Source organism: Zosterops lateralis, assembly GCF_965231275.1.
Source record: "Zosterops lateralis genome assembly, chromosome: 10".
Taxonomy (NCBI): Eukaryota; Metazoa; Chordata; class Aves; order Passeriformes; family Zosteropidae; genus Zosterops; species Zosterops lateralis.
In genome coordinates, this window is record NC_139770.1 from 8,993,561 (window position 1) to 9,019,007 (window position 25,447).

General features: G+C 47.3%; 1 protein-coding gene across 1 annotated transcript; it reads right to left on the reverse strand.

Annotated features, from left to right (window-relative positions):
- Positions 1–120: 120 nt before the first annotated feature.
- Positions 121–18,744, reverse strand: EIF2B5 (eukaryotic translation initiation factor 2B subunit epsilon). The gene is made up of 16 exons (XM_083868534.1): positions 18,583–18,744; positions 17,354–17,478; positions 16,737–16,922; positions 16,463–16,640; positions 14,872–14,952; positions 14,127–14,204; positions 13,734–14,046; positions 12,936–13,081; positions 12,508–12,643; positions 11,947–12,048; positions 11,218–11,325; positions 10,230–10,320; positions 9,321–9,444; positions 4,554–4,679; positions 2,933–3,043; positions 121–1,866 (listed from the first exon to the last, which is right to left on the reverse strand). Exons 1-16 carry the CDS (start codon positions 18,733–18,735, stop codon positions 1,801–1,803), a joined length of 2,124 nt encoding a protein of 707 aa, XP_083724660.1. The 5' UTR covers positions 18,736–18,744; the 3' UTR covers positions 121–1,800.
- Positions 18,745–25,447: the final 6,703 nt, after the last annotated feature.

Here is a 25,447-nt window from a genome sequence, read left to right on the forward strand (position 1 = left end):
TTTCCTACGTGCCTATTGTGTGTTTAAAATCTAAGGAAAAAGCAGTGATGAGTTATTTAACTTACACGTGAAGCCCTGCTCAGGCATGTAAAACTGGAGACATACAATTCCAAGTCAAAAAAAAGCAAACAAGCTGGTAACACCAGGATAGTTTTTATTTGCTCCCTGAATTAAATATTGGCAGATACAGAAAATTCAGATACCAACTATTTCCCCAACATTTACAAGACTGAGTTTGCAATGTCAGAAGACAAGGACATTTATGCACAATCCTGGTAACTGATAGTGTGAGTGCACAAGATGGCCCTGCCTGAACATCAGCTTTTTAGAGGCAGTATCCCTGGTCTCCAGCATTCAATGCTCTCCCCTCACTGACAATTGTGGCACCACGGAACGGCCAAGTAAATAATCCTGAGTGGGCAGCTCCAGTGCATTTCCCCCTGCAAAGGATTTATTCCATGCTCCTCCTGAAGGGGCAGAGGCAAGGTCAGCACATCCAACAAATAACCCACCTATGAACACAAGCTGATGGCAGCAGTACCCTTTTCACTCTGTTCTTTGAGAGCAGGGGAGAATACAGCACCGTGACACTTCCAAGGAAGCTGTTCTTAAAGGCCTTGCTGCTGCCACACATTGTCTGAGCCAGAGGCACACTCACTCCCTGCTGCCTGCTGAGCTGCTCTGCGGCTGCAGAGCCTCACAGTGGGTTTGCAGCACTTTCCCTGCTGTCTGAGGGAAGTTTTCAAATAAATAAATGGCCATGAAGTAAGCAAGCTTATATAACTGAAATCACATGGATACACAGACCATGTGCTGCTGAAGGAAATACCATTCGCTCCTTTTCACACTGGAGCAGAACTTAGGAACTTGCATTCTCCTCAAAGCAGCTGGTGCAATTTTGCCCCCCAGGGCAAAACACAAGTGTAGTTGGTGCAGCGGGAGGAGCCAGGCACCTCTGCTCCCTTTTCATAAAAAAAATAAAGAAACAGACACTTCTCTAAAACATGTCTGCTAAGATGGGGGCACAGAAGAACGATCACATGCAGGATATGGTGACCTGTACAGCCATCCACCATCAACCAACCCTGTGGGGAAGCTGAGCACACATCACCCCCAGTTCTACAGCATGGGAAACACGTGGTTTTACCAACTCCGCTGTGCAATTTGTGTTAGATCCTAGCATGGCAGATGGCAAGAGATTTTCCCTTTTGGAAAGATCACAGAAGTGCCTTCTAGGCTGCAAAATGCCTTGGGCATCCTCAGACAACTGCATCTTCTCCAGGCACAAGAACTCCTGAATTCCAGTCCTGCATTCCAGATCCTAATCCGCATGCTCTTACTCACCAACCTTGCCAGTGTCTCTTCAGAAGGAGCTCCCTTAGCTCCAGAAGCAACAATGACTCCAAATACCTTAGCTGTATGACCATTCTTCCACAACCCTGATGGTTAGATCTACAGGGGCATCGTATGCATTTGCATCTACTCTCTCCCTTTGTATTAGTAACAATGACCTCCCAAAAGACAGCTTATAGTACATCATATCCAGGCTCCAGAGGGATTTTAGGTATCATCGCCTCCTGCTTTTCCCTTATAGTTTTTATACTGGGTTGCAACATAAGGTGCAAATGAGGGAGGGAGGGAAGTGGCAAAGTTGGGAACACACAACTGAATTAATGATGGGATTGTCAGTCACTTCGATGTCAGGCCCCACATCTTCACATCATGCACTGGCATTGATCTTGCCCTGCCCACTTGGCCCAGAAAGGCAGTGAGAGCCTCTTCTCATGCTGAGCCACCATGTCAGTCTTGGTCGCCGTCAGACGACTCCTCCTCTGCCTCCTCCAGCCACTGGATAAACTTCTGGAGCTGCAGAGAGAATGAAACATAATTGGGTAACAACTGACACCCAAGAGATGCTGGAAATGCTCAACAAATACACTGTGTGAGTGAGTATCACTATTATGCATAAGAAAGAGGAAGTATTTCCAGAAGAAACAGAAATGGAGGCATATTGAGAGACAATTAGGTGAAAAACAACTGAGATGCCACAGACAAATACAGACTGATTCAATTCCTAAAGGAGATTGCTCCAGCCAGACCATCCCTCCAACATTTAGCAAAAAGGCAAAAGCTTGAGAGTTTTTCAGAGTTTGAGGGCAAAGCAATGGCAGCTGCACCTTAGCTGACACGTTAGGAAAACTGCTGGGAAAAAAACAAAAACTTGTGCCTCAGAAACTGCTATTAAAAAGGCAGCTTATTTTACATTTTAACTGGGCTTGAACAAGCAGCTGAAAGCACTGCTGACCTATACTAATAGCTGACTTTGCAAAGGTCTTGAACAAAGTTGTTCTTCAGATGGCTTTTTTTCTTCTACTTCCCTCCCAGATCCAGGGAGGAGGACTGGAACAGGGCTCAGACAAACTGCAGCACAAAGTTCTGCCTGATGGAGGAGGGAAGTTTATATGCTCCTTGCAACAGAAGCCAAATGAAACCACTCAGTACAGCAAATGCTTAGAAATATATGTGAAGGGACTGCTGAGCCAGGAATGAAAGCTTCAAAGGACTTGCATGGGGCCAGCACACAGGGCATTGGCCTAAAGCCCATTTCAAATGGGTGTTGGCTTAGAGAAGCCGTGCTGCTACTCCAGAAAGTGCTGGCCTTGTGCTACAGAGAGTCCACTAGAAACAATCCTCATATTACCTCCATTCCTCATCCAAACAGGACGATTATGGCAGAATGCACAGAAATGCCTGTTCTGGAGAACAAATCTGTGTTGTTTAGTGCACTGGTGCATTTCTTGGCCTACCATGTGATGGCAGCTGCTCCACAGAAGGTGACAGTGACACCAAACTTCACTTGAAGTTTCTTTCAGCAGCTGTTGTTTGTCTCTCTCCCCCCACCCCGGCCTCTCCCAACACCTTTGGGACTCACCCGTTGGTTTTTACGAAGCTGCTTTCCTTTGTCAGACGTGTCCCGCAAAGAGAACCAATTGAGAATTACATCTTCTTCCAGAATTTCCAGCTGGTAAAATGTCATCAACACCTGCATCAATTAGAAAAGAGCAACAGGCTCTCTATAAACTCTTTTGGGACTAGTTCATGTCCAAGTACAAAGTTTGCACGTAATCTGTGTCTCTCAGCTCCGTCTTCACCAGAAGGCGCTCAGTCTGCTCCATTTTCCTTCTACTGTTAAAAATAACTGTGATTCTCCTACCAAGCCTTATGTTCCTGACAGATGCTGTGACACATAATGAGTCAAAAGTTCAAGCCCCATCAGCTTCAGCTCTGAGGATGCTGGGTATGACTGAGAGCAGTGGGCAACAAGGGGTCAGAGAAGACATCAGTTCAAGACATCAGTTATCTTTTTAAAGCAACCCAAATGCCATCTCCAAAGCAGATCCAACAAGCAACTGATGCAGGCTCACCTACAACAGTGACACGTGCAGAGGAGTGTGAACCTATCCAGCTCTGCCCCAGGCTCCCTCCTCCTGCCAGTTCTCTTTGCAGTGCCTTATGGCAGGTGTCAAAGCAATTGGTCATTTGTCAGCTCAAGCCCCTCCCCTGTGAGCGAGGGGGAGACACGATCAGGCTTTCTCAGGGTGCCTTTGTGCCCGGGGAGAGCAGGCATTTCGCGGTCGGTCTCCTTGCAGCAGAGCACCAACAAAGCTGGCTGCCAACTCCCAATATAAAGTGTCACTTCAATTCTCAGCCTCCAGGGAAACCCAGGCCCCTAGAACAATGGACACATGCCAAATAATTGCTGTAATTCAAGGACATTTTGGCTCACCAAACTGAAGGCTTTTGGCTCCAGTCCTAAGTGCTTTGCCATCAGCGAGAAGCACTGGTAGCAGAAGTTAGGATTAGTCTTTCCTGAGGAATCAAGAGTTAAGCAAGCTCTAGGAGAGCTCTTTCAAAACAGACAGGGGCTTCCTGAGTTGCTGCTAAAGGAGCCTTGCAATCCAAGTCAAATGCTCTCCATGTGATAGGGCAGACAGAATGCAGGGAGAAAATATTTGTGAAGGACAGCAAGGGGGAATATATGAAAATTCTCAGAAGCAGAAAGACAGATAACAAGGCACATGACAGGTTCCCTTTATTCCCAATTTCATAACTAGCTCAGCCTGAATAAAATTCCACTTTTATTCCCAGCTTTTCTGTTTTGCACTCTAAAGTAGGATAAACCACTTAGCAGTGAGATCCCAGGGACCATGGAGAGATAAATGAAGTGAAGCTCTTCCTAGAGTGAGTCTCTGGCCTTGCCTCTTCCAGCGTCACACAACAAGGACATCCTATGTTGGAAGCTGCAAAATAATAGCTCCCCACAGGCTGCAGGCTGGTAATTAATACTCACCCTCAGCTGTGCTCCCTCAGAGGAACAGGCAGACACAGAACTATTTTTTTTTTTTAAGAAATTGTTATAGATGGATTTTCTATACACCCTCTCCACTGAGACCCCAAAATTCTCTCCCCTAAAGCAGAGAGGGGATGATGTAAATAGGAGGATGCATTCCACTGTGAATCAAGCAAAAACAGATTTGGGAGCAGATACTCACTTTAGCTATCGATGTGCAGAGACTGTCATGTTCCAAGAAGAATTCCTCAATGGCACATAAGGCATTCAAGTGATCTGATGCTCGTTTTATGTAGTTCTTAAACAACGGGGTCCAGTTCTTCAACAGCTGCAGGGAGAAAACACAGAAGAGCTCCTGAGCCGAGATGGGTGGGTGCACTCAGCCCTGCGTCTCAGTTGTGTTACACCACAAAAGTGATCCAGGGAAGCATTTTATGAAACCATTCAGCTGACTACTTCAGGTATTTGACCCTCTCTGTCCATGAAACAGATGCTATTGAGTCTCACATGTGAGGACAGAACCTAGTTTTACTAAGCTTTCAGAATATCTACTAGCTTTCTTGTTTTTGTCTCTCTGGATGGAATATCAGATTGTCACAATAAATGTGTTCAATGGAGTCTGGTATTCAAACAAAATCTCTTCACTGCAGACTGATAAGGAGAGATACCTACATGCTACTCACAGCCTCCCCCCACAGAGCAGCTGACATTTCAGTGGAATTTTCCTTCAAAGCAGAAGGACGAATAAGGAAACATAGGAAAAGATAATGCCAGGTTAATTACCAGCTGAGTAGAAGTGAACAGTGAAAAACAACCACCTCTAAAACAGGAATGCGTCAGAGCAGCCCCTAAGTGCAAATCACACATTTGCTGTGTGCCTAGAGGCTTGTTTGGATCCTGAAGCCTGCTGCAGGGAATGGGTGGAAGGATGAAGGGCAAGAAGTTGTTACACTATTAGTTGTTCTCTCCTCCAAGGCTTATTTTTCTTGAAATCTTGAGTTTAATAATTTTAGTGCTGCCTCTTCAAACAATATTTCCGAGTCCCCCACAGCTCTTTCCCTTGTTGTACATATCTAGGAAATATGCAGCAGGGAACTCTGCAAAGCAGCACAGACTGACCTGAATCTGGGATAGGAGATAATACTTAGATCCCCGTCCATAAAATTTTTAAAAGGTATCAGAACTTGGATAAGATACAAAAATTCTTCATTGGCCACATCATGACCTGACCATCCTACAAAAACATTGCATGAAATTAAACCAGAGTTCCACATCTTTTTCAATGGAGTAATTCAACAGCAGATGATCCTGCAACTACACCCCTGGCATGACTGCACACATACAATGGTTTGCTGTGCCTTCAGCAGTGTCTCCTTACAGAACACACCTGGTCTGTTTTGAAGGGAAACTGGCAATTCACAAGGTTTTGGGGTGTGATGAAGAAGTTTTGAGTCACCTACATTTGGCATTAATCAGCATTATACTGTCCAGGATGACTGTTAAGAGGCAGTAGACCTGAGAGAGGGAGAGCTCCAGGGGACACAGTGGAGCTGTGGAGATAACCCAGGCTGGTGTGGACTACCAAAGGTAACCTGAGCTAGGAAACAGTGCTCATCTACCCTGTAGTACTGCACTCCATCACCTCTCCAGACACATTTGCTATGCAACCATGCTGGAATTTGCATGCCTCAAGCAGAAACAAAGAAGGGGATTAGTACAAACAAACTCATCTGTACAGTGGTACACTGACTGGTTTAAGGAACAACAGTAACAGCACAGAATGATCCTGATCATCATGGTATCACAATAAAACAACTGAGGGTTCTGTGGCATATTTACAAGAGGTACTTTAGTGTTTAGCAAAATGCTTAATGCTCAACACTCTTCCCTCCTCTATAATCATTTCCCCATTCCTACTATTCTTTAGAATCTTTACCTCAACTGCAGTAAAGCTACTGGAAAGTTCCTTCCAGGCCAAGAAACACTTTGTAATACCTTTCTATTAACGCCTTTAAATCATAAGCAGGCACAAATCCAACCAGAAGTTAGGTTTCTGAAAGCAGGTCATTTATAAAAAAAGCACTCACAACCCCAGGATTCAATTCAGTGTGCCTGCTGCTGGAAAAGGGAAAGAAGAAAAAATATACCATGTCAAGTTGAGAACATGCACTGCACTGTAACTGGTGCTAATGGGGATAGTAAGGCTCAGCCCTGCAGAACCCTTAGGAAAAAATCCTCTACGCCTGTATGACCAGAGAGGCTATTTTGGGAGTTTCATGAAATTCTAAACTCAAGAATTAGAAGCTTGCAATGTGGATTTGATAAAACACTGAAAAATGTGAAAAGTTACCGGACAGAGAGCCCTATAGACCATATCACAATTTTTCAGGCTTTGACTCTACATAGGTAACTCCTCAAAACAATCTACAGTCTGGAGAAACCAATCAAATTTCTCTGACAGGTTGATTCATCTTTCATCAAATCTGGTCAATGATATTCCAGCAACTTCAAAGAGGTTGTGATCCGGCTCTCTTGTCAAAAGGACAGTCTCAACACCAAGACGATTTTTTACCGACCACCAGCACAGAACACCATCAGGAAGTACGTGCAAAACACAACGGACAAAACTGTAATTCCAACCTGTTAGACCACAACAGCATCTGTGCTGATCACCACAAATGGCTGCAGTGACAGCAGAAACCCATTTCGTCCCCAAACAAGCAATCCCACAGTGTGTTCACATGCACACCATTACAGAATCCGTGTTCTGGGAAAGGTCCATAGTTCTAGAAAAGATCTATTTCTGCACCATCTCTCCTTGACAACTTGTACAAGAGCTGAACAAGACGCCTGACATACATCAAACTGGATACCTCTATTTCTCAAGCCTACATGTTACATCTGAAAAAAAAAAACCCCACGGGCATATTCTTTACCAGATGCTTGTTTCCTAAAATTGCTGCAACACTTTAGAGTTTCATGCTCAGGGGCCAGCACTTCAGACCACATACTGTGGTTTCAAGTCAAACCATACATCACAACTATGGCATTCCCACAATTCCCCCACCTGAGCTGCCTGGGACTGTTCTACCATAAGTTTTACATAAACAACCCATCTTACTTCAGCATCTCTTGGTCAGAGTTGAGCTACAAAGAGAATGAGAAACATAAAACAGGTCTGTAAGGTTCAGTGGGCTTCTGATACCCATCACTCTCAGAATGCAGGCAGTCCCATCTCACACAAAATAACACTTCTCCATAACTACTCCATCATGAGCAGCTCTCAGCCCAAAACTGCTATTGCCTGAGGCAGTTTTAGCTGCAAACTTCAGCAGCAACTGCTTTCATTATGTACTAACCTATACCAAGCTTGTGCTTGGGATTTGCAGAGTGTAAATAAGAATCAGTAAATTAATGGAGTGTACTTTTTACTAACCAGGGAATCACAAGCTGCAGAGAAGCCACTGTTCCAGATGCTGTACAACTTCTGCCCAAAGAACTGGTCTTTTCAAAGCACTGCTGGTAAATACACAAAGCTGCTGCCTCAGAAGTCCAGTGATGCGTGTTGAATAAGCATTTCAAAGCTGGTTCACTACATTTATTGGAGGTACATCTCAACCCAAATATTGGGTAATTGTACCAGTGACAAACATCCTGAGTGCAAGTGAACACACCTGTACCTCAGGACACTGTGCTCCTGCTGAATGCAGAACAGAAAGTCAGCACAGCAATCCTGAACACTGAAGACACCAACTGAGGCACAAATCCATCCTATACAGCTACCAATTCTACACAAGCTGTTGTCTAGATAGACTGCTTTCCATTTGGAATCTAACACCTGTTTCAACATTTTTTTTCAGTCCTCCTCCTTCAATTCTCCTTTTCTAGGACAGGACATGCTATTCAAGAAAATAGTCTGGAAAAATGAACAAAAGCAAGAAGAATTTAAACAGAGGGAGCAGCAAAATCTCATTAAGCCACCTGAAAAACAGATCAGTCTACATGGATGTTTTCTGTAGAAGACATCTCCACATGTCCAAGAGGTGAATTAAGTAGCATGCTTACACCTACACAAAGGAGAATTAGTTTTCCACCCTTTCCCATCAATTGAAAGCACATACTTCCTTAGAGAAAGGATTATGAGGAAGTCTAGTGTTCCTCCTAATCGCCTAAAAAAAAAAAAAAGTAGTGCTAAAAAAAATGTAAGTAGTCTGTCCCAAACATGTGTCAGACCTATTCATTCTGAAAGAGCACCTTCCGAATCTGCAGAGTTTGCAAAGTCAACTACATAAATGGACTGTAACACAGAGACAAAAATAGTATGACTTCAGCTTGGGTGAACAAAACCATTAAGAGAAGACTGACTGCTTTTCAAAGCAGATCCTACCCTATTTTGTCTGCCAGGGCAGAAAATTGAAGTTGGTACACCCAACTATACAATCCATCTCCTAGAAACAAAGCAGAACTTTATCTTTGCACAAAGACAACAATATCATGCCTTTGCATTTGGCTGAAAAAAAAATTGGCACCAATTATAGTATGCAGACAAGTAAGACCTTGGAAAGGATCCCATTGGGAGAGGAGTGCTCCCATCTGCCCTAGGCACAAGACTTCAGAGGGATTGAAACGGGGTTGCTGGAATGCAAGCCCATAAAGACATCTCTAACAGATCTCCTATTTTCTCTTTTACAGATGATGCACTTCTATCTCACACAGGCAACAGAAACAGCCACAGGTACTGAAGTAGAGCTCCCCCACCTACAGTCTTAGCTGAGCTCTGTCAAGCAGGAACAGTTTCAGTTCATTTTTACTTCTACAGAAGACAAAGAGGCTCATGAACTCGAAGAGTTCAAGTGGCTCCAGGCTTACCCAAAGAGATTTCTCAGTCAGGAACTACCTGGGGCACACAGAGAAACTACTACAGACTACGAGACAAGCCCAAAGCAGAGTCAAATGGAGCAGGACTCACAGGAACTAACGCTGAGAAATAGGTCTGGGAGTCCAGGTTTGCATCCAGCTGCTGCAGTGGGAACTCCAGGATCACTTTACTGAGCACCTGCATCATCTCCTTCAGGCCAATGTTATATGCATACCTATGATGAAAAAGGCAAACAACCCTTAACATTTCACACTGTCTGATCTCTGCAGTCTGTGGCTATTCACAGAGATAGAGAAGAAAATCTGATTTTCATCCTCTCAACCTGTTTTTTATTTGTTTATTTGGTTTTCCAAATATTCAGACAATAAAATCACTTTGCATGCATCAGGCCCTGCATAAAGCTCTAAGTCCTGAAAAATCTGTAATCACAATTGGAACAAGCTGCTGCAGGGACAGCACCCTCACATTTACCAATTTAACAAAGTGCTTAGGAATGCTCTTCCACAAAAGAAGGCACACAGGTTTGGATTTGAGAAACACTAGACAAAAGGCAGTCTGATAATGTGCTGCTGTAAAAATCCTGTGGAGAAGCCACACCAGAGCACAGCCCCAGCTGCAGGCAGCTGGCTGAATGCTGCAATGCCCAGAGCAGCAGACCCTGCATGAACTTCCAGGCAACTGTGACAAGAATTAGCTTGCTCTCTTCAGTCCACAGTTATTTAACAGCAATTCAATCTCTTGTTACAGAGATGGGGCAGGAAAAGCCTAACCACTAAGGATGCTAGAGATGCAGCTGGTGCTCTCCATCAACTCCTGCTGTCATTCAGTCATGATGTTTAAGCTGCATTTCTCATGCTCCATACTGATAAAATGTCTAACAATGGGCATTCATGTGGTTTCTCCTCTTTTGACATGTCTGCTGTCAATCCCAACTGTTCAGCATAAGGGACAATATCCCTAAGGACACCCTGAGGATCCCTAAGGACATCCCCAACTCACTTGAGGGAGTTGATTTCCAGGACCAAGTTGTCACAGGAAATGTTTTCTTCTTCACCCCTTTGTAACGTACCCAGAACCTCATTCTGGAAAACTAATGAAAGAAAGGACAGGCAGTTAGACATGAGGGAAAAGCACAGATTCTTCAAACTGCTCACTGCTGAAGGAATGATGCCCTTCACAAACAAAGCATTCTGACACAGATGTCTATTTGTTCTCTGTAGGCTGACACAAACCCACAGGAACTATACTTATAAATAGGGGGATATAATTCAAACAAAGGAAACCACCTACTAAATGTCATTGATCTATCCACAGAAACCAGCACAAAGCTATTTACCTCTGCAGCCTTTTACAGCGGAGTTTCTATTATACTTTCACAATCTAGCCTTTCCTATTCATACAAACCTCATCTTCCCATTAATAACTGAAAGTATTAATCCAAATCTAAAATTTATTGGTTTAATTTCTTTTGGGGTGATATTCCAACATGAGAAAGTTTTTGGGTTTTTCCAATTTGGCCTGAACCTCTTTCAAATCCAGGTGAGCTTAACAAAACAACAGAGAAAACCAAAACACCTCTGCCAAAAGAGGCAGCTCCTACAAGAACATTTATTTCTCCAGAATGATTACAGTACTAAGCTGTCCATATAGAGAAATTCTGCTGGACCTTTCCATAGTCTCTAAAATTAGGCAATGACATGGCCATTTAAACAGACAGCTCAGGGAAGTCTCTTTCATGAAGGTCCAGTGATGAGGAATGGGAAAGAAGGAGGCTCTTTGTCTAGTTTCTCATCCTTGACTGCCTTGGGTTAACCCAGCAATAATACACAAAATATTAAAGAACTCTGTAGAAAATGCAGGAAGTGAGATCAGAAAACACCGTATCACAGAGATGCACAGATTTTCCAATACACCAAGAGAAAGCAGCACAAGCCTCACACACTGCATTGCCTACAGAGTCACTGTACTCCTTCAGAGCCCATCTCACCTTTGATGTCATCCAGCTGAGGGGAAGCTGCCCGACTGTCTGGCTCCTCAGAGCCCATGCTCAGGTCACTGTCAGATTCACTCTCTTCCTCTGAGTGCATAGCTGGGCCTGAGGAAGGAGAAGATGCAGCATTCAGCACTCAAAGCTGCAAGGAATATGCCATGAGGAACCAAGTGTCCCAGGGACTTCCCAACCAAGTCAGCAACTATCTGTCCTTGCAAGGAAGCTTCTATTTACAGGTCCAGATGACTATATTTGCTGCAGAGGGAACGCTACAGCTGGCACTAGGATAATGGGATTTTTTGGGAGTCTGCAGGCAGACAACAAAGGACAGGGACAGAAGCAACTGCATTTTGCGCAGACTGCTGACTCACAATGGAGCAATGTCAGCAGACACTGCCACTGGCAGGAAGAAAGCCAGCAGCACTCAGAGTAGCCATAGCATATTCCCATCTGAGGGAGGCCTGGTGTCCCATAGTGCAGCACTCCCAGCTGTGTGTTAGTGCAAGGCAAATATCTAACAAACACCTTCCACAGAGCATAGGTAGAGAGAATCTGGTCCATGACTTGCTTTTACCTCACCTTCCCCCCACACATAGCTGTTTTCTGGAGGCAGTCTGCTTCACAAAGCCCAAGTCTTGCTCTAGACACAATTACCAGCATCTCACTTGGCCCATTTCCCCAACACATCTATTCGCCCCCAGGTGACCACATTAAACTTTTCCTCACCCCATAGGCTTTGTCTCTGCTCTTCTTCATCCTCTTCATTCTTGTCATCTGCTTTCCAGAGATAGCCTCTGCCCTCTGAGCCTACATCCTTTTTATTGTAACCTGAAAAAGAATCAGCAATCAGGGCGTGGATGTACTGGATCTGCTTAGAGGCAAACCTGAAACAGACTGGTATAACCTGCATATTACTGCCCCTAAATAGCCTTCATCAAGAAGGAGCTGGGATTCCTGCAGATGCATATGGATTTCAGCTTTGATTTTCTCACATGCTTTGACAAGTGACTTACTCCTTCCTACAGCAGCAACATTTGGCAGACCATGTTTAGATCCCTTGACAAACCCACACTGTAGCAACAGTACTTCACAAGGACAAAGCTCTTGGACACAGCTGAGTATCCTTGCTTGCCCTGAAGAAAACACACAGGTTCCAGATTGAATGCAGCACTAAGCTCCACCCTGGCACTGCAGTGTCTGAAATGGGGATGGTAAAGACTCCAAAAGATCACGGAAGACAAAACCTTCTGCACAGCTGTAGTGCATGGAGACAAGAGACTCTCATACCTTTCAGTTTCACTTTGCTCTCCTTGTTCACACCAGAATCATCACTGAACTGGTCATCATCCTCTTCCTCCTCATCTGGGGGGTGCAGAGAGATCACTGTGCCCTCAGAGAGAGTGATGCCAGGACCTACTACTACCTGAAAATATGTGAAACATATCTTAATGAAAAACACTCTGACTGCCCCCTTGTACGTCCACCAGCAGCTCCAGATAACCTGTCACTAACAGGTGTAACTGAAGACACCAGCACTGCTACATTCCATACTATACTGCCCCAGACAAGCAAAGTCAAGAAAAGGGTGGGAGCAGCAGCAGAGTTTCCACCTCTGCTAAAAGGCTTGGGGCTGCCCTGTGTTCTGGAATAGTATACTGTAAGATGAGTAACCTGCCAAGAGAGGCAGAAAGCAGAACAGACATAAATCAGCTCACCTGAGAAGAGAGGACACAGCGGGGCTTTAGCTTCACTTTCTCCTTCACTTCGGCCTCATCACAGATAACAGAATGGTGGATCTCCACGTTATCTGCTATGTGCACTCGGTCCCACAGAACAGCTCCATCCAAAGTGACTCTATCACCTGTTATACACCACAAAGTACAAATATGTTGAGGAAGGCTGTCTGGTGCTCTCTGACACTGCTGAGTCCAGTAGGAAGCACTTTACTGACTCCCAATGCCCTTGACGCATGATGGATGTTAGACAAGGGAAAATTTGCCTCAGAGGCCTACATCCACTTCTTACCCAAAGTTGAAAGACAAATTTGTTCTCTACAGAGACTCAAGAGTAACAACTGACATCTCAGTTTTGGACAAACACAGCCAAACCACACAAAAAAAAAAAAAAAATAGAAACTCCAGCCAAGGCTAAGAAGGAGTGAGCTAGGAGGGAGCAAGGTTAGGAGTGAGCTGCTAGGAAACAGCTCAGGAAAATGGGAACAGATGTTCTGCATTTGCAGGATGTTGGTGATAACTCTGGAGCAGTAAAGGTCAGACATTCTCTGCTGCTGAAACAACTGATTTGCATGAAGTACTTCCCAGCTTCATTATGGTACCCTGAAAACTTTTATCTCCTCTGCTGGAAAACCAAGCTTTTCTCCGTTCTGCCCATGAGCAATCAATCAGTACCACCTATCATCCCCTCTCAGTGCCAAACACACTTTAAAACCTGAATCCCAACAAATGCGTGCCCTGGCCTGGCAAGGCTGGCACATCCTCCATTCTTGCACTCACCTATCCTACAGTTCTGCCCAATAACACTGTTGGTGATGCAGCAGTTGCTGCCAATGACCGTCCCCTGCCCGATGAGCACGTTCTCTTCCAGCACGCTGCCATGGCCAAGGCTCACATCCACCCCTCGGTAAATATTGTGTTTGGAGTGGGTGTAACTCTGGTTCTTGTCATCAGTGAAGTTCATCTCTGGAGTGAGAGGATAAACCCAGCGCCGGATGATGTCAGAGCACACAGCTTCATACATCAGCAGGTTGCATATATGAGCACCATATTCTTCTGTTGTTACATGCATATGGATCTGGTTCCCCAGGACCTGGGAGACAGGCAGGAGCATGTCAGAAGGTTCTCTAAGACAAAGTAACAGGACCTCCCTTGTAACAACCCTCTCCTTACCTCCTCATTCACCAACAGACCACGCACAAAGTCATCCCGTGTCTGGTAGTCAAAATTGTCTGTGAACAGTTCAGCCACCTGCCAGGAATAAAGTACATGTAAATAACATAATTAGAGTCCAGTTATACGATATAGGAAAGTGATGATATTGCCTTGAATACAGCTCTGATTCCTTCTGCTAGGAATATTTACCCTCCCATCTCCTCCTCCTCCTACTCCTCCAGAATCCATGAACAGATTCTGGGTTCCAAAAGGGGTAAGACATTGCTTCAGCATCTCCATTGCCCAGCCTTACTTTGTTGTTTCACCCCCAAAGGAAGGCTGCAGACAAACTTTATCAGATCTGGAAGATATGTTAGCGAGCCTTAGCTGGAATAACCCTGAATATTACCCTAACATGGTACCAGCTTACAAGTACTGACACTTCTCCACAGCACAGCCACCCCCTCTGCTCCACAGATGTTATTATACCCAAAGTGAAATCACATTTTTTCTGAAATAGTTTCATCCTGTGCCAAATCAGGCAGTCTCTGGATGTATCCACCATGTAGTTCTGCCTGGGCTTGAGTGGTGGATGCCAGAAACAGACTGAGCTCCCATATGGTCCACACAGAGCACCACACAGGCCCTCAGCTCAGCCAGTTCAGTTTTCCAAACCTGGTATTCAGGTCACAAACAGCCCCTGCACACCAGCAGTACCAAGAGAGCAGACTGAATTTTGGACCTTTGGAAGGGCAGGGCTCACCTGGGGAGAGCAGATGCTGATGTGACAATCCAGCAAGTCATGGCGCACCTCAACATTCTCAATAGAGTTCTGGAACAGACTCTGAAAGAGGAAAAAGTTCAGATGACCTTAGTGACTCACGCAGTATCAAACCCCAAAAGCCTTCAATAAGCCAGGGGCAGTATTGACTGAATTATTGAACTAGCTGAAGTTCTGAAGGTCACAGAAATCTACAATCTACACTAGACCAAATCTTAGCAGGCACAGACTGGTCACACAAAGAGCCAAGTGTTAGCCAGCAGAGACTGCCTCTGCCCCTACACAGTGCAGGTCTCCCAGGAACAACTTGTACTTCCAACAATCACTTTTCTTCCAGGAGGCTCCTTACCTCAGGTCTCTGAGAGCTACAACTGTACAAAAAAACCACTGATAAATCCAAATACAATTTTTACAGTTGTGGATCAGTTTTGTATTTTTGGGTTTTGTTTCTTTTTGGTTTTCCTTTTTTATTTCCTATGGTGATTTTTACTTCCACTTGAAGACATAAAATAATCTCCTGATTACTAATCATCTCCTGGTTACTGATTGGGGGACAAAAATACTATACAATCACAGCCCTAGTTCTGAGCTGAAGAAAGAAACTGGCCCATCTATCTCATGGATAAAGTGCCTCCACGACATTTACAGAGCATTTACTTTATTAGGTGAACAAAGAGGTAATGGGAAGTACCATTCCTTGCACCTCTGTAATTCCACCCTGTCGCCCTGATTTTTCAGCTTTCTGATTATTTTTCATTTCTACTGGAGCTTTCTCATGCTTGTGACAAAAACAAAGACTGGTATTTTGTAAACAACACATTTCTTCCAGGGGGAAGGACAAATGGATGGAGTGCTGGTTTGACCAGTGGGGTCTGAGGGGTGTCAATCTCGTCCCCCCAGTCACTGGTCAAAGTCCAAACTCTGTTTAAACCCTGAATCTGAAATTTTTTTTCTTGCTTTCAACTTGACAAGTGAGTGTGGTTCTTTTCGTGTCCTTTGCGACACCCCCCCATGTCAGACTCAACAACACCTCAAAAAGGACAGGGTTGTTAAACACTGGAATGGAGGGAGGTGTGGTGTCCCACCCCTGGAGGTGTTCAAGAAACGACTGAACGTGCCATGGTCTAGTTGACAAGGTGGTGATCAAAGGCTGGACCCAAGGGTCTTTTCCCGCCTAAATGATTTGGTAAAAATAGTCTGTGTAGTGGTATATGCACCCCAATTTGGGAGCCGCTGTGATAATACAAATAATCTCCTTCCCTTGTTTTATATCATGGAAAGGAAATAAAGGGCAAAACCTGAACTGTGAGAAATACATTTGCCTCATGTTCAAACTGGAACGAGCCACAAACATGCATGTCCCAGAATGATTTCACCAAGCCTCAAATAAAGATTAAGGGGGAAAAAGCCAGTTTACCCCAAGTTGCTTCCTATCATCTGCTCCTCCAAGAGAAGAAGCTAGGACAGCTGCCCAGCTCCCATCCAAGGAGGATCTCCTTGGATCACTACCTCACTACCTCACCCTTTTCCTCACTACCACAGCCCTTTTCCACCTGTCAGTTTCCAGACGCACCATAGGAAAGCGGAATCGTTTCAGCCCCTGCGTTCTCTGGTAGTGAAGAACACGGTTTGTGGCACTGTCCATGGCAATAACAATGTCATCCTCCTTGCACCTGGCATGGTGGCCAGGCGAGGACTCCTTGAATATCATCGTCATCACAGACACATTCTTCTCCATCTTACGACGCAACCTGAGAAAGGAGGGCAGAACTATGAGAACACTCCTCGGAGAGCTACAGACCACAGACTCAGCACACCAGGCAAGCATTCACTCCTCCAGCACCTACTTGTGCTCTTCCAGGGCTTTGGATATGTTGAAGTTGGACACCACATCACCAGTGACAAGGATGAAGTCGGAACGAACGAGGGACTTGGCGTCCACGTCTCGCAGCACGTCCCCAAGGGAGCGGTACAGGTCTGACGTGACAAACCGCACCGTGTTGGGGGACGTGTGCCGGCACCACTTGGACTTCCTGGAAAAAGGAAAAAAAAAAACATCAGGAAGGCATAAAGAGGATGTTCCTACAGACACACCAGGACACAGTGCACGCCACATCTGTAAGGGGATGCAAGGAGCACCTGTGACTGTGAGCCTGCTATTGCCAGGCTCAGGTACACTCAGAAGGTGAACTGAGGAGCAGCCCCACAACACTCAACCCTTTTAACAAACTGCACCCTCCTAACACAGGAGGTCTTTTCTGAGATATCTTTTCTACAGCAGGAATGGTCTTTTCTGAGATATCTTTTCTACAGCACGAACAGTCTTTTCTGAGATATGCTAGGAGACCACTGCTGAAAAGGTGTCTCCTACAGTTTTCATAAGAATCACTGAGGCCTTTGAGGCTTGTTGGAGGGCAGACAAATACTTTCCATGATAAAACTAAAAAGAAGAAGAGATTCTTACTGCAAATGCTCTTTTATCTCAGCTGACTTCCAACAGCAGAAAACAAAGGTTTCTTCCACTCCAGTTGCTGTTAGGAACTCCAAGGTATAGTCAATCATGGCCACATTTGCCATAGGTAAAAGAGCCTGGAAAAAAAAAACAAACAAACAAAACCAAAGAAACATAAAGATAGCTGAACAAACACTCAGTACCCCAACATCAGCAACAGTCGCTTCCAAGTTGGGGATATAATGTCATCAATAGTACCAAAAACATAACACAAGTAAGTGCTCCACCAGTTTTTATACAAATCTTTTAGAGTTATCTAAACAGTAAGAGCTAATTTGTGATCTTCTAGGGGCACATCCTCAGTTCAGAAAGAAAGGCACAAAAAAGTGAAGTTATCACTGAAAACTGTTCAAGAAGACTCAGATAAATGACAGAGACTGAAAAAAAACCCTGCTGATTCCCTGACTCAGGCTTTAACTGCTTCAAGAAAAACCTGTCAGACATGAATGATGAAGCCACAGGAATATGAGTGTCCAGAATTAAACAAGGGGGAAAAAACCCCAACCTAAAGTGAAGTAAGTACTCTCTTGACTTGAGATTCAACCTACACTTTTAAATTGAGTCACTGAGTCACACTTGAGTGACGGCATACCATTCTTTAATTCATTTTTGGTGCTGTTTCATTTCAGGCCTGAGCTCGCGTGTATAATTACAAGCACCACCAACACTTAATCAGCAAACGAGGTAAGATAATTGTCCAGACCTAAAGTCTCCAGGAGCTTTTTATGTTCCTTTAACACACAGCTTTTTGAGCTGGATAATTAAAGTACTACCCTCATCCATTTTTCTGGCCATATTCGTTCACGCATTACAGCTGGCAAGGGCCAAGACTTCATTTCTTTCCTTTATCAGTAACAAGCCTGTCCAAGCCCGCTGCCAGCCCTGCACCGGCCACAGACGAGCAGCCAACAGCGCAGTTCCCCACGTCATATGGAGGAGCGGACAGCACCAACACGGCAATTCGATGCTCGCTGCCTCTCCAGCGGGGGACAGAACTCCTACGGGCGAGAACTGTCGGAACGCAGGAGGGCGGGAGAAGCCGCGGCGAGGGCTGCCCGAACCCGGGGGGCCTCGTCCCCTCCCGGCCCAGCCCGGCCTCGTGGGGACAGCGCACACCGGGACAGGCGGCCCCGGAGGCACCGGCGCGGCGCAGGCAGCATCACCCAGAGGGGATTTCTCACCCGCGGCCGGTCCTTGGAGATCGGGAAAAAGCGGCGGTTGAAGCTGTCGGCCACCAGCACGGCCTGGAGCGGCGGCGGCGGCTCCTCCTGCGGGTCGGGGCCGCGGGCGGACCCCCCGCCCGCCCCGCGCCGCGCGGTACCGCGGGCCGCCATCGCCGCACGCGGCCGCCGCCGCTTCCGCTTCCGCTCAGACGGGAGCGGCAACGGGCGCTCGGCGGGGACACAACAGCGCGGGGCGGCGCGTCCCGGCGGCAGCGGGGCGGGAACGGGGCGGGAGCGGGGCCAGAGCTGCTCCTCGCCTTCCTACCATCGCCCTCCTCCCGGCGTCACCTCCCTGGCGAAGATCCGCGGCCTCAGGAGCGGGCAGAAGCGTTTCATCGCCGTCCCCCGAGGAGGGAGCGGGGATGGAGCAGCGCAGCTCCCTGCCATGGCCGGCACCCGGCCTGGGGAAGGCCTGAATATCCCCACAGACATCCCCGGGTGGCCTCGGGATGTGTGTAGTGCTTTGATGTGACCCTGGAGGTGTCTGGTTTTGGGAGCAGTGATGTTTTCTGATGCACTTTCTAGCAGCGTGCCACGTTTCCGAATGTCCAGACGCAAAGGACAGCCTTGGTATGAAGCAGCCCGTCAGTGCACAGCTCACACCTGCCGTCAAAAGGCTGTCCCCAAACCCCACAGCCCCTGAGGGACCCCTCGAAGCCCGCTCAGAAACCCTTCCAGAGGGGATGGGAGGAAAGAAGACGTGATTTCTGAGGGGGAGGGTGGCGTGTTCCTTCCCCTCAGCTCGGTGAAGCGGCCGGGGCGCTGCAGTGCCGGTGTCTGGCTGTGGCTCTGCTCAGACACTCAGTTCACGGATCCCGGCCCCTCCAGCCATTCCTGCCCCAGCCCAGCCTCTGTCCTCGCACAGCTCTGATCGTGCTGCGGTGCTATCCTGGTCCTCAGAAAGGGATGTGCCGTGTACAGCCCTCAGCACAGAAAACCCGCCCTCAGCCGTGTCCCTGCTCTGCTGCCTTTCCCCGCCGCCGCCCCAGGGCTGCAGACCTTGGCTGGCGCAGGTCGTTCTGCACCATCACCTGCCCATTTGTCACCGAGGGAAAGCGGTGTGATAACCCTGCGTTCAAAACCAGGAGAACAGGCTAAAAGATCTCCCTAGGGAGCTCCTAACAGGATGGCAACAGAAGGGTTGTGGAGAGTCCCGAGCCTGGCAGCAGGAGAGCCCCGTTGTCACACCTCTGCCCCTCTCCACGCGGGACATGAATTCACAGCTCTGTCACCTCGCCAGCCTCTCTTGCTGCCCCTGGGTCCCCACAAACTGACCCACTGTGACACCCTGCTCTGGTCCTTGCTGCTGTCATCTGCTATTGAGTGACAAGCCAAAGACTCAAAGACTCAAAGAGCCTCAAATTCAGCCGTGATCTGAGACAAACAGGGCATTTGCATCCCCACCTCCGTGGCAGGGCCTCTCCCAAGGGCGGAAGGTGGCACACACTTATCAGCCCAAAGCACACAGTATGGCCTTTCTGTCCTGAGGGAGGGAAATTGAGGGAGGCACCACTTAACTGCAGACCTACAGCACTGCGTCAATATCATGGGCAGTGCTGTGCAGCCCCTGTGGCATTGCTGAGGGGTCTTTAGTAAAGGGAAGAAAGCTGTAATAATAGCTGTAATAATTCCTCCCCACCGATTGAATTGCAAGTCTGGAACTGATGTAGAAAACAAAGTTTCCTCTGTCTCCTGAAGGACTCTGCAGCATTGGGCATCCCCTGAAATTTCCCTGAGCAGTTAAAATGTTCAGGCATCACTTACGTGGTGCCATCTGTGCCCAGTGACTTGTGACTGAGCCCTTGCTGTGCTGCAACTTGTGGCTGAGTTGCTTGACCTTAGCTAGTGGTTTGGAAAAAAGCAGCAAGGATGGACACAGCAAGAAAATAGAAATGAGCTGCCCATGGGAAATAAATCATCACTATCCTTTTCAAAAATAGTTATCTGCATACCCTTGGGAATTGTGTTGCCCTGGCAAAGGAACTAACCCCAGGACAGAAGCTCCCAGATGGTTTCAGCCCAGGGGTTACAGCCTGAGGAGTGATCCAAGAGGTGGATTTGTCATTGCCTGAGGGTAGGACGGCATCTTAGTTCCTGCCCATGTGGCATTAAGTGCATAAACAGTGCCAGAAATCAGGTCTGATCCAGCCTGCATAGCCACTGCGTGTGTTGGGACTGGGCACAGAGAGGTTGACAGGGGAACCAGCAGATTATCTGGCTAATTACATCCTGTTCTCTCCAAATGAGGTGAGTTTCCAAGACGTTGCCCTGGTAAATTGGCAAGAACAGGGGAAGAAAAATCAAGGTAATTGCTAATGAACTAAACTCAAAATCAGCTTGACAAATATTCCTCAGGCTTTGCAGACACGTTTCCCTTTGTTCTCACTGGGAACTTGCAGGCCAGCAGCACCCAGGCCAAACATTTTCTGAAAGCAATGTAGTTCCAGGGGAGCTTTTAAAATAAAATTACCTCATGAAAATTGAAATTAGATGGAACTGGGTTTGACTGGAAGTCTATCAATCCCAGTATCCCACAGTGGCTGGGCAGGGTGGTGGGAAGACACAGAGACTGTGGGACTTTTCCTTGTTGTCTCATCCTTGGATATCCCTGGACAGAGCATACACCCTGGGCAGGGCAGCATACACTGACTCTGGGAATGATGACCCTGGTGGGGATGCTCTGCTTTCTGGGACATCTTTCTGGTCCCTTTTCCTGCATTTTAAACCCATTTCTCTTTTCATTTGTTCTCTCTGAGCATTTGGTTCTTGGCTTTTCCTTCTGAAGACACAATGGCCCATGAGGCATCTCTAAGCCTTGGCAGGTAGCTCTGGGTTTGGTCGTACCTTAGACAGCTTTGGGGCCCCACAGGGGCTGAGTGGAATCAGAGGGTCCCCAGAGTGGTGAGACTTGCAATGAGGAGGTTCACAGGAAGTCTGCATGGAAGAACCATGTACCTCACACGAGGCTCATTTCCCCTCATATGTCCTGCCTGGTGGCCAGCAGCTCTGATGCCCTTAGAGCATCCTTCTGTGCCTTCAGCAGAGCTATGAGACTTCTGTCATCTCAGCTCCAGGTCAGGGATGCAATTAGTGCCTAAACTCAGCTCTTCTTGGCCCACTCCATGCTGGCAGGGAGCCTGGTTTGGTGGGGGCTATTCCCATACAGTGCCAGAGGTGACAGGGGCAGGCCATGAACCCTGGCACACAGAAGGCTGGGCACTCAGGGGAGTGTCCTGGACTTGCCCAGGATAGCTGACATTCATTTGGCAGGTCTAGAGAGGGGTCTGCCTGCCCCAAGCACCCTTGGAGGAGTCCCTCCCCCTGGGAGAAGTGGTAGACAATGGCCAGGCATGGATGTTGTCCAGCCCTATTAAACATCTGAATGACTCTGTGACAAGATTTACCTGAGCACTGAACCAAGTTCTGCAGGGAAAAATAAAACTGCAGACCACAAGTAAGTCAGTAAGCATGAAAGCCAGATAGATTCTACACCCCAATCCTTCTGCCTCCCTCCCTCCCACACCCTGGGCTCTGGCCAAGCAGGGACAGCAGGGATACTGACTCACAGGCTATTCATCTACTCTTTGCTCATTTGGGCTTCTCCTGTGCTTCTCAGCAGAGGGTTTCTGCCAGATGAATTGCTGGGCCTCGTCCACTCTTGGCTCCTGGGTTGACAGACTTGAGAAGGTGAACCAGACACGAGGCTAGCCTATCTGCATCCCCCTGGGTTTCCAGCTCTACTGGGGTACTGCTTGCAGAACTCCCTGGTGTTCCCTTCCACCACAGGGTGGGCACAGCATCCCTCACCTGCTAAAAGGGAGAATGTATTACTGCTGCCTGAGCTCTGGGCTACCACAGCCCTCTGTACTCAGCTGCTGCTGTACCAGCTGGGACATGCAACGAGACAGGAGCTGCATCAGCACTTCCCCAGCCACCAGAATATGGAGACAGGGCTGGAGGGGTCCATTTGCAAGGAGCAAAGCCTTCACAGCAGAGAGGTGCTGCTGGTGGATGTTCATCCTATGTCTGGATACCACACAGGTATGTTCAGCTAAGCAGGTTCCCCACGAGTGACACAGGTCATCCTGGAGGGACAGGTGACAGCAGAAGTGCCCCTCTGCTTACTTAGAGAAGGGACATCCATGTGACAGTCTGTCTGCCACTGACCAGCCCTGCCTGGAGCTCAGGAAGCTGAAATGAGAGGGAAAGCACAGCAAAGTCCCAGGGTAAACTTCTCTTTAATTTACTTCTTCTTGGGAGTTTTCCTGGTCCCAGGGTCTGCCCTCATAGACACAGGCTGAGCAGTAGGATATAATGCCCTGGATATTTTAGCTGAGTTTCCATTGCAAGCCTTGCTCCAGTTTCTCCTTCTTGCAATGGTTTTTCTTTCTTCACATGGCCTCAGCAAGAAATAGCTCCTTCCAGATTTCATAGGTAGCTCATGGATGAATTCTGTGTGATGGGATTCATCCTTCAGGACACTGCTTCCATATCCCTCACCAGCAGATCTCCTGAGGAGAAACACCAGCCCCAGAGTGATGAGACATGATGATGCTCATGTCCAACTAACGACATGGTCTTTCCCAGGTAACCATGGTGCAGATGCAGGAGCACCTGAATGCTGCCCTTCTACTATCACTGCTCATGCTCTGGCTCCATCCTCTGCTGATTCATCCCTCTGGTCACTCTCAGAGATTGAGGAGGCTTTGGCCATGGCAGGCACAGGCTCCTCAGTGAGCTGAATGAGGACACCCTGTCCAGGGGTGGAAAATGAGTCAGCGGCCATCTGAGCTTGGCATGTGCTCCAGCCACAGGGACAGCAGTCCCTGGAAGCAGCCACCCTGTGTGACCCCAGAAGCTGCTTAAGCCTGAAGGGCAAAGCACATTTCCCGTGGGGGACAGTGCTGGAGCAGTCACAGGGACAGGCACTCCCAGTCACATGGGGACTGCCTGAGCATGAACACCCTGGAGCAAGGCTCCTCAGTCTGCAGAGTTCCCCTGCCCTTTCTGTGTTCCTTATTCACATACAATGTTTTGTACTGCTGCTGCACCAGAAACACATCCTTCCCTGGGGTCTCTGGCCTTCAAACCCTACCTTAGTCCAGGTTTACCCCCTGCTTTGCCCTCCTGTTTGTCTATGGACTGAGCCATGCAAAATAGGGTGGCAGCCTCCGAGCAGATTCTTTTTCTCAGTTCAGTGGTGCAAAAGGTGGGAGGTAGCAGAGCTGCCTCCTGTTTTCCCAGCTAACCCATTCGCAGCTCTGATGTGTGTGGCAAGAGAAGCTGGGAAGAGCCCTTCCCAAGGAGGTATATCAGGGTAGCCCAGACAGGCTTGCACTTCAATAATCTCTCCTAGGAAGGGATCTGTGGGCTGAGCCAGAGAGAAAAAGGTGTGGGGCTGGGTTACCACAACCTTGGGACTGTGGAGATGGGCAGAGAAATACCATACTGCACACCAGTACAGGGACAAGACCTAGTGTCACCTGCATCATGAGAAGGGAATCCATGGTGCCAAGTCAGGGCTGCCAGGGGCAAGGAGGCAACTCCCTGTTTCTAAACAGCCAGGTCAAATACCCAGGAGAAGGTTGGCTGGCCACTGCCTAACCCAGGCCCTCATTTCCAGAGCAATTTATCTGGCTCCAGCCCATCCCTCCACTTCCTCCCACCTGGGGCCTTATTTCACCAACACAGAGTGCAGGCACCAGCTGGAACTGTTGCTCTGTTCTTGCTCCCTTGCTCTGAGATGGGGCTGCTCCTCTCTTGTGCAAGGGCAGGGTTATTCCTCATTCCTCAACTTGTCCAGAGGACGGAAAAGGCTGTTGCAGCATTCCCTTCAAAGCAGCCCCAGCTTTGCCTGGAGAAGATGCTGAATGAGGAGGAGTCCATCCCTCTGCCTTCTCCCTGCTGCTGGCCCCAGATGCATCATTTCAGGAAGGAGACAGCTCTGCTTCCCACTGCCTGGTCTGCCAGAAGTGAGGGGGAGCTTTGATCAAGGCACAACTATCTGTGTTCTGATCACTGCCTTTCCTGCAAGGGCCCTGTTCAGAGGAGAGGGCACATTTTCTTTAACCCTTCTCTCCCTGCAAGCCTGGAGCTCCACAAAAAAAGCACATTTATTAGAACTTTCAGCCCAAAGGGCTTCACATTTCTAGGGATGTCTGGGAACTGAGTGATGTTCAGTAACTGTGCTTTTTCAAGGATCCATTCAGTTGTTCATGCACTCTGGGTTTTGGTTTAGAAAATCTTTGTGCTGAGGCTGCCTACAGATCTAATTAATAAAGAGAATGAAGGGAAACTTTCTCAGGGAAACTCAGTGGCCCCCTTCCACCACATCAAAGCTGCTGAGAGATCACATTATCTTGACAGATGTTGTATACTACAGATCTGGTTACTGAACTTATGTTTCCCATGGACTTATTCCAACACTTCTTTTAATTTGTATGGGATATATTTCAAAGTGCAACATGCACATGGTTGCAGAAAAGTTGAAGGAAGTTGCTGATTTATGACCTTTTTCCTGGTAGTGTAGATGTGGTCGTTCCAGCTGTAGTAGACACCAAAGAAAAGGTAATACACTGGAAACCAGAAAAGATAAAGTCTCTTAGATTAGAGATTCTTTTTTTCTGTTTCTTCCAAGTCAAAGCAATTAATTATGCTATAACACAATGTGCTCAGCCATGTGAGGAGGGTTTGTACCTAAGATACATGGAGGAATTAATCTTAGTGCTCCCATCACTTTTCTGTCACATCAGTGGGAGTATTAGGCACAGGCAGTTGGGATGCTTTTTCTCTGGGAACAGCTTCCCAGACTCCACTTGTCTGC